We start from the raw sequence: 14,902 nt of genomic DNA, 5'->3' as shown, positions 1-14,902 counted from the left end.
TCTCTCAGCCTCAGTGTTCCTTACCTGTAAAATATAGAGTATTAAATGGTTGCTGTTGTGCAATTCTGCTGGCTGGTTTTAGTGTTTTATACAGTGGTACCTCTGGTTACGTACTTAATTTGTTCCAGAGGTCCGTTCTTAACCTGAAACTGTTCTTAACCTGAAGCACCACTTTAGCTAATGGGGCCTCCCGCTGCTGCTGCACCGCTGCCACGCGATTTTTGTTCTCATCCTGAAGCAAAGTTCTTAACCCGAGGTACTATTTCTGGGTTAGCGGAGTCTGTAACCTGAAGCGTATGTAACCCAAAGCGTATGTAACCCAAAGCGTATGTAACCCGAGGTACCACTGTATTAGATTCCATGACCTGAAGTTACTCAGAGATTTCTAATTTGAATACATGCATGAAATAGATGGGAGTTTGCTTACACTATAATAATTCTGCTAGTCTTTAAGGTGCTGTAAGACCTTGTTTTTCCTTCAAGTTACTAGCATGACTGTCCCTCTGAAAACAACTATCCTGTGTCCCTAACTTTCATTCTCCACTATCACTGCACAAAACATCGCAGTACACATTCAAGCCAGTTTTCAGACTACCTAACTGGGTCGTGTTGCCCATTTTCTGAAATGTTAAGGTTTCTTAGTGCAGAAATCTAGTTCTGTGGATAACAGTGGCTTGAGGAAGGAGGTTAAGAACCACAATTTTTTTAGGAGGTAATGTTGTTCATTGTGGGCGAAAACTAAGAGAGAGGAGCGATTGGAGCTCAAGAGTTCTTTAGGAAAGCTAAGGTGTGCCCTGTTAGAGAGGAGTGGAAAGGGAAACAGAATGGGCAGAGAACAAGCGAAACAGACTAGAAGCCAGGACTCCAGAGTTCTTTGTACCTATCGACTGAATCACTCACTGTTGCGTTCGCAAAGTAAAGGAAGGATTGAACTCTGATTAATAAGAATACACACAGAGGCTTGAACCAGCAAGACTCTGGGAAGGGTGCGTATAATCGTGTCTCTCTGTGCTTGTCCGAGTGCAGCCCTCTCGCCCAGGTAGTTTTTATTCACAAAAAAACTTTTTACAGAGTGTTTGTAAGAACCAATCAGATTTCTTCTGAGCATTTCCACAAACCCACGTGGGGACAAAGTTAGATCAAAAGAAATTCTTTTAACTACAAAGACTACTACTCTGAGCATGCATACATAATCTGAGAGTAAATAAAAGAGGACTAGAGAAACTCCAGAGATCACAAACAGGAGTAAACAAGAGAGGATGGAAGGATGGCAAGGAGATAGGCATCTTTATCACCTTCCTGTAACATCCTAAGATTAATATACATCAAAGAAACTTGCCCACTATCTTTATGGCCCAGGATGCCTGCCTGGCGAAGCAACTGCTGTGTAAGTGACATGTGAGGAGAGAGAAATGGGCAGTAGAGGCAAAAGGGCATCAAAAGGGCATGAATGTAGAAACTTATGGGACTTAATCAGAAATTATCGTCAATATATCAAACCCAGTCAACACAATGCTTTCATCATGGACACGATGGCTTGATGTATATTTTATAATTCCTCATGGTAATCCCATCTGACCCCTACACTCACAGAGATGCATTGCTGCTGTTGGTTCCGGATGGCATTTATTAGCTGCCCCCCTCCATTTAGATAAAGGGGTTTGGGTTGCTACAGGAGTTTGGCCCAGTGCCCTGAACAGTGCAGTCGCTGGAGGCCACTTTGCAGAGGTCGCAGTGGCAGCTGACAGCCACAGGGTACGTGAAGATCGGATCGACACCTGCTGGGCATCCACGCAGCAGCGTGGTCTCGTAGCGGACCTCCCTGTAGGTGCAGACTCTCTGGTTGAAGACGATTCGCTCGTCCTTCAGCAACATCTCCTGTAAAGGAAGTCGCCGGGCAGGGAGGACAATAAAGGGAAGTTATAGACATGTCTGACTCGCCCTTGCTAACATAGGAGGAGCAGGGCAGCAACCAAAAGGAAAACCTGACAGGGAACTTCGTAAACTTTGAGTTCTTTTCTAACCATCAAGCAGTGTATAAATTTCATGAAACAAATCAACCTTTAACATTGCCACACTTAACATATTTCTATCCCTCCTGTCTTCCAAGAAAGCCAAGGTAGTTTACATGATTCTCCCCCTTTTTCCCCTCACAACAAATCTGTGAGGAAGGTCAGGCTGAGAGTGAGTTTTGATATTTTATCGTGTTTTTAATATTCTGTTGGGAGTCGCCCAGAGTGGCTTGGGAAACCCAGCCAGATGGGCGAGGTATAAATAATATATTAGTAGTAGTAGTAGTTCCTGGCCTGAGGCCAGCCAATGAGCTTCAAGACCGAGTGGGGATTTGAACCCAGGTTTCCCCTATACAACACCCTGAACTGCCACACTGGCTCGGCCTTCTTCTGCCCACTGTTAGCACATTGTCAGATATGAGCCTTGAGTACACATTTGAATTCCATCCTGCTCCGCCTCTCTCCTCACTGAGCAGAGCAGGCATGGAACAGGTTGGCACAGGGATGGGCTCCCAACGCCTGCCGCATCCTGCAGGTACAGAGATCCTCAGAACAGGCCATTCTTAGAGACAGATGTGTTCTTTCCCCCATAAGTCAGCCTTTTCCAACTTCACTCCAGAAGTTCTGGGTTGCTACTCCCTTCAGCCCTGCCCACTGGCCGTGGCTGAGCCAAATGTACGTAGCAACCCCAAACACAGACGGTGAGGCATAGTAAGGTAAAGGACCCCTGGACGGTTAAGTCCAGTCAAAGGCGACTATGGGGTTGCGGCGCTCATCTCGCTTTCAGGCCGAGGGAGCCGGCGTTTGTCCAGAGACAGCTTTCTGGGTCATGTGGCCAGCAGGACTACACCGCTTCTGGCACAACGGAACACCATGACGGAAACCAGAGCACACGGAAATGCCGTTTACCTTCCCGCTGCAGCGGTACCTATTTAACTACTTGCACTGGCGTGCTTTTGAACTGTTCGTTTGGCAGGAGCTAGGACAGAGCAACGGGAGCTCACCCCGTCACGGGGATTCGAACTGCCGACCTGATCGGCAAGCCCAAGAGGCTCAGTGGTTTAGACCACAACACCACCTGCGTCCTTTTACCTTTTTTTTTTTTTTTTTGAGGCATAGTGCCAGCACAGAGATCTCATCTGCCCTTTTCTTAGCACAGCTTTTTGGAGGGCACAGTGACATGCTTAAGTACTTTGGGGTTCAGTGCTAAAACCCCCCGAAAAGGAGTTCACCTGTGCGCCTTCTAATTTTCAAGAAATATGTCTGTCAATCGTGTAGACCAGGGATCGGGAACTTTAGGCTCAGGCCCTGAATGGAACCTTCTGGGCCTCTCTTCCTGACTTCCCAGGATGCACCCTTCCTCAGTGCCTTTCCCTGGTCTCCACAACCTCCTCAAGTGGCTTAGGGCTCTCGTATTTACGGGACCGCCTCTCCTGATATGCCCCGCAGATGACCTTAAGGTCCATGAATAACCATAGTTTGGAGGTCCTGGGCCCTAAGGAAGGCTATCCTCCACCAGGGCCAGGGCCTTTTCAGTGATGGCTCCAACCTGGTAGAATGCTCTGTCCCATGAGACTAGGGCCCTACAGGATTTAACCTCCTTCCGTCGGGCCTGTAAGACAATGCTATTCCACTTGGCCTTTAATTTGAATTCAGCCTGATCTTTTATTTCCCTTCTCTTCCCTCCCCCTCCCCTTTTATGAAGATTACCCGCTCTGAGACCCCACAGCTAATTCTCCCCTGGCCTCCTCGCTGGCCCAAGTCGGACTAATTCAGCCATCTAGCCCTGGTGACTAATGCTTATTAGATGGATTTCCCCCAAATTGGTTTCTGACCTTTGAGTTTTATTGTTATTCATGTTTTTATACTGTGTTTTATGCTGCTTCTACAATTAAGTGTTTTAAATTTGTTGTTAGCCGCCCTGAGCCTGGTTTTCTGAACCAGGAAGGGCGGGGAATAAATAAAAATTGATTTAGTGCCTTCAGCTGTTAAAATGTCCACCACAGAGCTGGCAGACGAGCTTTTCTCAGCTTGCCCAATCGGATGCACCTGATGCCAGGACCGATGGGAGCTGGAGTGCCAGCGCCATCTGGTGGGCTGCCTTGATTTAGCAACACGTGATCCGCTCAGGTCAATACAGTGGTACCTCGCAAGACGAATGCCTCGCAAGACAAAAAACTCGCTAGACGAAAGGGTTTTTTGTTTTTTGAGCTGCTTCGCAAGACGATTTTCCCTATGGGCTTGCTTCGCAAGACGGAAACGTCTTGCAAGTTTGTTTCCTTTTTCTTAACACTGTTAATACAGTTGCGACTTGACTTCAAGGAGCAACTCATAGAACGCGGTGTGGTAGCCTTTTTTGAGGTTTTTAAAGACTTTGGTGATTTTTGAAGCTTTTCCAAAACTTTCCCGACACCGTGCTTCACAAGACGAAAAAAATCGCAAGACGACAAAACTCGTGGAACGAATTAATTTCGTCTTGCGAGGCACCACTGTAATGCATAATTCTGAACTTCAAATGGGTGCCTGGCTTCCTAGGATGGCATTCCCCATTCCCCCGCTTCACAACGCCCCACATATGCACACAAGCACGCACATACACACCCTGGTCTCGCAGTAGCCACTGCAGATGGTGGTGGTGATGGGCATGCAGATGAGGCAGTCTTCTTTCTCGGCCGCGATGGTGACATTGATGGGGCGGCAGGCAGGCGTGTTGCTGGCGATGCCCATGTTGCTCCTGCGGCTGGCGGTGGGGGTAGCCACCAACAGGAAGAAGGCTGCCAGCAAGAGGATCTTTCCCTGGTTGTAAAAGGAGGGAGAGGTGAGAAGCAGGGGTTGAGGAGTCTGAGAGCGAGGCTAGTTTGATGTCTATACCAGGTGTTGGTGAAATTGTTGCCATGGTGGTTTTAAGGGGGTAGGTGGGTGGGTGGGGTGGGGGTACCAGAAGGAGGCAAGGTTAGAGCGAATGCAGCAGGAAGTGCTTGAGCATCAGGAGAAATGTCTTGACAGCAGGAACGACAAGACAACTGTTATAAGAATTCTAAGGTCTCAAATCTGAAATAAATGTTCGTAAATATACAAGGCAAACACATACGTAAGTATATAAACCACGTGTCTGAAATACAGTGGACGATCAGGTTGCAAACATGATCCGTGTGGGATGCACGTTCACAACCTGCAGCATTCGCAACCTGCGTCTGCGCATGCACGGGTTTCGATTCGGCGCTTCTGCGCATGCGTGACTGCCGAAACCCAGAAGTCTCGCTCGAGGTAAGACATGCCACGGGTGCCCAGCCCCAGATCCGGGCTCACACTCCTGCAGGATGGGAGGAGACCAGGATCAATGCAGCCGCTCTGGGCAGAAAACAGGTATTCCACTAGCTGTTACCGCTGTTTTTCGGTTTTCAGCTGCCTCCTTTGGCTTACCCGAAACCAAGTCTGGATGGAGATCTCTCGCCTCCTTGGAGCATGCCTCCCGAAACAGGTCACCTCACACCGCCTCAATGGCACGCCAGCCATGCTCTAGGGCACTGAGATTAGGGCAGGGAATTGCCTCCTGAGCGTTTTCCCTCAACAAAAAATTGTAATTCTGTAAACCTTAAGATTCCCTTAGCCCTGCTAGTGTCTTTTTCACTATATAGCATACCCTCCAACATTTCTGCAATGAAAATAGGAACGTCATTATTATTATTATTATTATTATTATTATTATTATTATTATTATTATTATTGTAAAGGTAAAGGTACCCCTGCCCGTACGGGCCAGTCTTGACAGACTCTAGGGTTGTGCGCCCATCTCACTTAAGAGGCCGGGGGTCAGCGCTGTCCGAAGACACTTCCGGGTCACGTGGCCAGCGTGACAAAGCTGCATCTGGCAAGCCAGCGCAGCACACGGAAACGCTGTTTACCTTCCTGCCAGTAAGCGGTCCCTATTTATCTACTTGCACCCGGGGGTGCTTTCAAACTACTAGGTGGGCAGGCGCTGGGACCGAGCAGCGAGAGCGCACCCCGCCGCGGGGATTCGAACCGCCGACCTTTCGATCGGCAAGCCCTAGGCGCTGAGGCTTTTACCCACAGCGCCACCCGCGTCCCTATTATTATTATTATTATTATTATTATTATTATTATTATTATTTGTTTATACCCTGCTCAGCCACTCTGAATGGCTTCCAACATGTATAAAAACATTTTTAAAAAATTAAAATTAAACATTAAACATTTAAAAACTTCGCTATAAAGGGCTGCCTTCAGATGTCTTCTAAAGGTTGTATAGTTACTCATCTCCTTGACTTGGTGGGTGGGTCACGTATCTCCATATTTATCCAAGGAAAATTGGGACATGCCGGGATCAAATGAGACACCAGGACGGCTTCTGCAAATCTGGGAAATAGGGGCACTTGGAGGGTTTGGCTGTAGCTTGCACGATACCCTTGCTGCCGTCGCTCTCCCTGAAATGCTTAACCCATCTTGCATTCGAAAGACCCAAGCAGTAACCATTGCATTGCAACCTCAATAAAAAGTTCGTGCTATTCTAAAGTTGCTTCCCTCAGCGGTGAATGAGCAAGAACCGCACACTGATCCCATGTTCTGCTTGAGTGGGCGCCTTATTCGTTTACACCTACCTGGATCAACTTCATCTCGTCTCCTGGGCTGGCCTGGATCGGAGTACCTCCGCCCCCTACCTTGCACCTCCTTTTATAAGGTGTTCCCCCTCCCATCACCCAACCCACAGAAGCCTCAAGGACAAAGGGGGCTGTGATGATATCTGGTTGCCAAGCAGGTTGCAGCATCAAACGACGCCAAAAAGGCACTTTCACTGTTCTCTTGGGAAGTGCCGTTTTCGGCTCTTTCCATTCAGCCAATAACAGCACCCTCCAACATTTATCCGATGAAAATAAGGGATGTCCGATCGTATCCTCCAACATTTCTCCAATGAAAAATAGGGGCGTCCTAAGGAAAGGAATCAAATATTCCGGGATCAAATCAGAAACCAGGTTGGCTTCTGTAAATCCGGGATTGTCCCTGGAAAATAGGGACACTTGGAGTAGGACTGCCATATGTCCAGGATTTCAAAGGCCAATTTCCGAAATGTGGCGCTTTGTCCTGCATCTTAGGCAAGGCAACAGAAAATTCACGTTTTTTGGGGTGGCGTTTTTGTAGGGGAAAAGCTAAATAATTTTCGGGTTTTCTTTTAAGAAGCTCAACAATTTCGGTGGTAATTATTATTATTATTATTAATAATAATAATAATAATAATAATAATAATAATAATAAAGCTCATTCTAAAAAAAACCCCAGGCTGTCCTGGTTTTTACATTCTGAAATATGGCAACCTTAACTTGGAGGGTCTCAGAGCCTTAAAGGCCATGACAATGTGATATGATGCCCAAAGTGCCTGAAGGCTCCAAGGTGGGCTTTGGCCCTGACAGTCCTTTTGCCCATTCCCTGGGGTTCGGGTCAACCTCCCCCTGCCTGCTGGGGGCACCTCCAGAGTCTAATCCCAGCCGTTTCCCATTTCCCGCTCATTCCTCCTCCCTCTCTAACTGGTCCCGCCAAGGTGTCTCCACAGGGCTCATGACCAGGAGTGGAGCAAGGTGGGGACGGGGGGGGGGCAGACCGCCCCGGGTGTCATCACCAAGGGGGGTGACATTCGGCATGTCACACACCCGTCAGGGGAAGGGGGGAGTTGCGCCGCTTTGCCAGCGGTCTTCCCCCTTCGTTTTGACATGGAGGAGGCAGGCAGGGAGGCAGGGAGATGACGGGAAGAAGAAGAAGAAGAAGAGTTTGGATTTGATATCCCGCTTTATCACTACCCAAAGGAGTCTCAAAGCGGCTAATATTCTCCTTTTCCCTTCCTCCCCCACAACAAACACTCTGTGAGGTGAGTGAGGCTGAGAGACTTCAGAGAAGTGTGACTAGCCCAAGGTCACCCAGCAGCTGCATGTGGAGGAGCAGGGAATCGAACCCAGTTCACCAGATTACAAGTCCTCCCTCAAAAAGCTCAACTTTGGCCAACCCTTCCCTTAAAAAAGCTCAACAACTCCTGGCAATGATGACAATGGGTAGATCACAGCCAGTATAGTGGACGCTTGGGTTGTGAACGTGATCCGTGCGGGAGGCACGTTCGCAACCCACAGCATTCGCAACCAGCAACCTGCGCGTCTGCGCACGCGTGGGTCGCAATTAGGTGCTTCTGCGCATGCGCAAAGCACGATTTAGCACTTCTGTGCATGCGCAAGCGCCGAAACCCGGAAGTAACCCGTTTCAGTACTTCTGGGTTCGGCGCAGTGCGCAACCTGAAATCTCACACCCCGAAGTGTTTGTAACCTGAGGTATGACTATTTTTATACTGTGAGTAGCTCACAGTCTCTTGGGAGTCCAACTAGATTTCAATGGGGGTGTGTGACAAGAAATTTTCCACACCGGGTACCACCTGACCTTGCTACGCCACTGCTCATGACAGACAAAGGCTCAGCCGGTTAACAGCAGGTTCTAGGCCCAGGGCCAGTTGAAAACATTTAGCTTCCTGAAGCAGTGCCACAAATGCCACCTGTCCTACAATGCATATAGCACCTAAGGCCAGCCATGTTTTATTGGCGCCCGAGGAAGCGAATCCCACAATCCCCCTCCCCGCTCTCTGGCAATAAATATACAGTTATAATAATGCCTCCCTTATTATTTATTATTTTTTGAAATTATATACCACCCTATACCCAGAGGTCTTGGGGCGGTACACAGAATTAAATCAAAATATAAAACCACAAAATACATAAACAACAACACAATAACCCCCCTCCAAAAAAACCCCACATTTCCCCTGAAACTTATGTTTGTACAGTGCTCTAAATTTGGGATAATGTGCTGGATTGTATAATTTTGACCATCCAGAAAAAGCTGAAATTTTCAGCAGAGAACATTATTCTGAACTATATACCCATTGTGTGGAAGTTAACAACGGGACAATGAAAACGGATTCTATGCACTCTAATGGTAGCCAAGAGACTGAAATTGATGAACTGGAAGGATAAATCTATGATCCCTTTTAATAAACGGATTGACAACATGATAACACTCACAACTAATGAATAGACTGCTTACAGACATAGATTTTGTTTGGCTAAATATGACAATATATGGAATGAGTTTATGCAAAATGTAGCGGGCTATTACTATTTACATATGTATTAGGATAATAATATCAAATTTATATAAGAATGTATGGGTTAGGGCATTTCTCATATATTGTATATACAGTGGTACCTTGGTTCTTGAACTTAATCCATTCCGGGAATCCATTCAACTACCGAAACCGTTCGAAAATCAAGGCACAGCCTCCGATTGGCTGCAGGAGCTTCCTGCACTCAAGCGGAAGCTGTATTGGACGTTCAGCTTCCCAAAAATGTTCACAAACCAGAACACTTCCGGGTTTGTGGCATTTGGGAGCCGATTTGTTTGGGAGCAAAGCCGTTTGAGTACCAAGGTACCACTGTACAGTGGTGCCCCGCAAGACGAACGCCTCGCAAGACGGAAAACCCGCTAGACGAAAGGGTTTTCCGTTTTGGAGGCGCTTCGCAAAACGAATTTCCCTATGGGCTTCCTTCGCAAGAGGAAAGCCCATAGGGAAATCTCCGGGACAGCGGAGAAGCGCAGCGCGTCTTCCCCACTGTCCTCGGACCTCCTCCGAAGGCTGGCGGTGGGGCGGAGAGACCTCCTCCCGCCGCCAGGCTTCGGAAGGCTGCTCCGAAGGCTGGCGGTGGGGCGGAGAGACCTCCTCCCCGCGCCAGCCTTCGGATGGCTGTCCTGAAGACTTGCGGTGGGAGGAGGGTTTTCCTTCCCACCGCCAACATTCAGAATGCTGTTCTGAATGTTGGCGGTGGGGAGGAAAAACCCTCCTCCCACCGCAAGCCCCGGGAACAGAGGAGAAGCGCTGCGCGCCTTCCCCTCTGTTCCCGTACCTGTCCTGAAGGCTTGCGGTGGGGAGAAAAGCCCTTTCTCCGCACCGCCAGCCTGGCAAGCGGTCTCCATAGGAACGCATTAATTGATTTTCAATGCATTCCTATGGGAAACCGTGCTTCGCAAGATGAAAAACTCGCAAGAAGAAAAAACTTGCGGAACGAATTAATTTCGTCTTGCGAGGCACCACTGTATTAGTATATTGCTTCTTTCTACACATTTTTTAGACCCCCCTTTTCCCCTTTGCATCACTTTATTTCTTCATATTTGAAACCTTCTCAATAAAAATTTAATTTATAAAGTTACAAGAAGTTAAATCGCAAAAAACCCCCCAAAACCTGTTGTCTCTTCAGGGCACCCAAGATCAGCTGCCTGAGGCGGCTCCCTCACTCTGCCTATTGGTGGGGCCAGTCCTGTCTAGGCCTGAGATAGGGATCAAATTAATGCTGGGGGTGCTGGCAGATAATTAAAAAAAACTAATTTCATACCCCACAAGTGTTCTGGAAAAAAACAGGACATATTGGAGGTAATGTAATCTGTATTTCAAGATGAAATCAACCAGTTTTCATCTCCTGCTGCCAGCAGTAACAAAAAACAAATGAAGTGGCTAGAGATTTTTTCCTAGGCCATGGGTTCCTATTTCTTGTCCAAGGCCATTAGCTCTGGGCTACACCAGGTGTGTTGCTAGGTGACAAATCCCTGCTTCCTTTGACACATCCCTTCTACCTGAGTGGTGTCCCTGAAGCCAATCCTCCATGGCGGAAAGTGTAGGAGGATAGCAGCTTGCCTTGAAAAGCAGCCAAGTGCCAACTAGGCTTGAGCTTGGTTTCCTAAGAAACATGAACCCATTGGGATGCAAGCAGTTCAATCCTGCTCAGTGCTGGGCTCAGACCTCCTTAACAGAGATGAGCTGATAATGATTGATGAAGGGCTTTTTCCACAAAGAGATCAAAGGAAGTTGGCAATGCCAGGTGGGAAAGGGATCACGAATTTTAAGGATAAAATTAATTAAGTGAGTTTACTTATATGCCATATCCTCCAACGTTTCTCTGATGAAAATAGGGACGTCCCATTCCACGATACCCTACAAATCTTACTGGGTTGCCCTAGCTACTCTGGGCAGCTACCAACATATATAAAACATTAAGGTAAAGGGACCCCTGACCATTAGGTCCAGTCGTGACCGACTCTGGGGTTGCGGCGCTCATCTTGCTTTAATGGCCGAGGGAGCCAGCGCACAGCTTCCGGGTCATGTGGCCAGCATGACTAAACCGCTTCTGGCGAACCAGAGCAGCGCATGGAAACGCTGTTTACCTTCCTGCCGGAGTGGTACCTATTTATCTACTTGCACTTTGACGTGCTTTCGAACTGCTAGGTTGGCAGGAGCAGGAACCGAGCAACGGGAGCTCACCCCGTCGCGGGGATTCAAACCGCCGACCTTCTGATTGGCAAGTCATAGGCTCTGTGGTTTAACCCACAGCGCCACCCACGTCCCCACTTATACGCCATATCCTCCAACATTTCTATGATGAAAATAGTGACGTCCCATTCCACGAAACCCTACACATCTTATTGGGTTGCCCCAGCTACTCTGGGCAGCTTCCAACATACTATGGTACCTTGGGTTACAGACACTTCAGGTTACAGACACTTCAGGTTACAGACTCCTCTAACCCAGAAATAGTACCTAGGGTTAAGAACTTTGCTTCAGGATGAGAACAGAAATCGTGCGGCGGTAGCGCAGCAGCAGCAGGAGGCCCCATTAGCTAAAGTGGTACCTCAGGTTAAGAACAGTTTCAGGTTAAAAATGGACCTCCAGAACGAATTAAGTTCTTAACCCAAGGTACCACTGTATAAAACATTATTAAACTTTTTTTTTTAAGTCCCTGTACAGGATTGCCTTCAGATGGCTCAGGGGCCGGATAACTCCATACCCCCCAACATTTCTCCAATGAAAATAGGGACATCCTAAGGAAAAGTGGGACATTCTGGGATCAAATCAGAAACTGGGGCAGCTTCTCTAAATCAAGGACACCCCTGAAAAATAGGGACACTTGGAGGGTCTGATTTGCTGCTTTTCCACCATGAGCTGTGCCCAAATCTGCTTACAGCAAACATCAAAATACAAATATAAGAACAATGCAGAGCACGTCAGTAAATTTTAAAAAATGACTGAGATAAATTTAACAAGCATAGAATAAATTTAATATTGCAAAAAAGAAGGATGAACGGATGGATGGATGAAAAGAGAAAGAAAGAAAGAAAGAAAGAAAGAAAGAAAGAAAGAAAGAAGAGCAGTTTTTGAGCTGGTTCAGGGTCACCCCTCTGGAACAGGCACCTCTTCAATGGGCTGTTTATCAGAAATGAAGCTTAGTATATGTCCTTGGAGCAAGCTTCTCTGAAATTGGATTCCCCTGTGTATGCCGTTGTGAGTTGTTTTGCCAGATGGGCAGAGTGCAAATAAAACAGGATGGAACAATGATGGGCAAAAAATGACCCTGAAAAAGGGCACTCATCTCCTGATCAAATGGGAAGGTAGCAAGGAATGGACAATGGAAACTGTTGCTCTCTTATCCCACCAAACAGTCTTCCTTGTCTTCCTTTTCGGTTTATTATAGTAGGTTTCTTACACAGCTACATTCCCAAATTGACAAAGTTAACACTGTGCCTAGCTAGCTTTGTTAAAACACAGGCTTTAAAAATGCACTGAAACTTGTCTGTATATGTTTGCGTGCACTCAAAACACATTGCTGTGATTAACAAAACAGAGGGAAAACGGTTTCGGAAGAACGTGTCTGACCAAGGCTGAAGCTGAAACATTTTGCCACATAAATAAAACCCCGATTTTGTTAAATCACAGTTACACATATATTATTTTAGTGATTAACTAAATCCCAGTCCCCAAAGGGATATGGAGCAAGCTTGTGCAAAGTGCTGTTGGATACCTTTATCTACGCACACGTACCTTTTGAAAGGTCTTTTCAAAACACACGCTGTTGATTAGAGCCGGCGCTACAGCTTGTGTCTGGAAACAGTTAAACTACACAGCAGTATGGAAGAGCTTGTGCTGGGTGCTTTTTAAGAGATCCCCCTGGGCCACCAGCTGGTACCTGCTGAAGCAGTACTTCGAAAACACACTGAAGCAATGAATGCCACATTGATGTAGAAGCTAAAATGTATTTATTAACTCACTTCTTTTATAGATATATATTTTATTTGGTTTTACATATTTAAGTTTACAATCATACCACAACACATCCAAAGTTACAAGGGTGTCCCAAATCTTTGGACTTCTTCCCCTCCCTGGGTTCTGTTAATAAACCTTTTCTACTGCACCTTTTTTAAATAATCCAGGTTTTTTTATAACTCCATGGTGTCCATAGTTCTCGTTACATTACAGGTGTTATTGCAGTCCTGCTAATGTTTTCAACTGCTCACAGTGGTCTTTAAGGTAAATTGTAATTTTTCCCCATTCCTTATTAAAGTTTTGGTCTTCCTAGTTCCTGAGCTTTCTGGTCAGTTTTGCCATTTCGGCATTGTCTGACAGCTTCATTTGCCATTCTACTCTGGTAGGGACTTAATCTTCTTTCCATCTCTGAGCTAACAGCATCCGTGCAGCTGTCGTCACATACATAAAAAGTATTTTCTGCTCCCTTGGAATTTCATCACTTATAATTCCTAATAGAAAAGCCTCTTTTTTTATATAAAGGTTATTTTAAACATTTTTTTTTTCAATTCATTATATAGAATTTCCCAGAATGCTTTTATTACCTTGCACGTATACCACATATGGTAAAAGGTGCCTTCTTTTTCTTTACATTTCCAGCAGCTACAGTGGTACCTTGGGTTAAGAACTTAATTCATTTTGGAGGTCCGTTCTTAACCTGAAACTGTTCTTAACCTGAGGTACCACTTTAGCTAATGGGGCCTCCCGCTGCTGCCGCGCGATTTCTGTTCTCATCCTGAAGCAAAGTTCTTAACCCGAGGTACTATTTCTGGGTTAGCAAAGTCTGTAACCTGAAGTGTCTGTAACCTGAAGCGTCTGTAACCCGAGGTACCACTGTATTTGTACATGTCATATATTTTTGCTGACATTGTTGTTGTTGTTTAGTCGTTTAGTCGTGTCCGACTCTTCGTGACCCCATGGACCAGAGCACACCAGACACTCCTGTCTTCCACTGCCTCCCACAGTTTGGTCAGACTCATGCTGGTAGCTTCAAGAACACTATCCAACCATCTCGTCCTCTGTCGTCCCCTTCTCCTTGTGCCCTCCATCTTTCCCAACATCAGGGTCTTTTCCAGGGAGTCTTCTCTTCTCATGAGGTGGCCAAAGTATTGGAGTCTCAGCTTCAGGATCTGCCCTTCTTTTGCTGACATACTTGGTATTAAATACCAATGGTACATCATTTCCATATAATTTTCTTTCAGTGGACAGCATGCCGTGAATTTCAAATCAGTTTTCCATAAAATATTTATTAACTCGCTTCTGGTGTTTTGGACTACAACTCCCATCAGCCCCTGCCAGCCGAGGCTGATGGGTGTTCTTCCAAGGAGTGCAAGGGAGCAGCATACATAGTTCTTCCCCTCACACTGCCATCATAACAACCCCCTGAAGAAGGTGGAAGGGTGTGTGGATGCATGTGATTAGATCATGGTCAACCAATCAGATCCACAGAAGTCAAGATGTAAACATGGATCTCACCAGCCCTTATCCAATACGTGCACCCACAACCTCATATCAGCTCTGGAATGATGGACTTCAGCATGGTTTGCTCCAGTTTGTCAAACCCATCCCTCTTCCACGCCCACCTGTGTGAGTTAAAATGGGCAGGGGAGTACGCAAGGACAGCCCTCCTAAAGCTAAAAGTATAAATTACAAAATGGAAAACAACTGAAGATTTCTATCTCAGATCGTCTGGGAAAGACCACTGCAAGGCACA

The 14,902-nt window shown here is 46.5% G+C and overlaps 1 protein-coding gene across 2 annotated transcripts; it reads right to left on the bottom strand.

Annotated features, from left to right (window-relative positions):
- Positions 1-1,348: 1,348 nt before the first annotated feature.
- LOC128400098 (lutropin subunit beta-like) lies at positions 1,349-13,016 on the bottom strand. 2 transcript variants are annotated; one of them, XM_053362100.1, is made up of 3 exons: positions 12,928-13,016; positions 4,614-4,808; positions 1,349-1,878 (listed from the first exon to the last, which is right to left on the bottom strand). In XM_053362100.1, exons 2-3 carry the CDS (start codon positions 4,737-4,739, stop codon positions 1,648-1,650), a joined length of 357 nt encoding a protein of 118 aa, XP_053218075.1. In that variant the 5' UTR covers positions 4,740-4,808; positions 12,928-13,016; the 3' UTR covers positions 1,349-1,647. The 2 variants fall into 2 exon arrangements, with proteins under 2 accessions (XP_053218075.1, XP_053218074.1); XM_053362099.1 differs by lacking the exon at positions 12,928-13,016 and adding an exon at positions 6,632-6,706.
- Positions 13,017-14,902: the final 1,886 nt, after the last annotated feature.

Source organism: Podarcis raffonei, chromosome 13, assembly GCF_027172205.1.
Source record: "Podarcis raffonei isolate rPodRaf1 chromosome 13, rPodRaf1.pri, whole genome shotgun sequence".
Taxonomy (NCBI): Eukaryota; Metazoa; Chordata; class Lepidosauria; order Squamata; family Lacertidae; genus Podarcis; species Podarcis raffonei.
The sequence above is the reverse complement of the archived record's forward strand: the minus strand, read 5'-3'. Positions and strand labels throughout refer to the sequence as shown.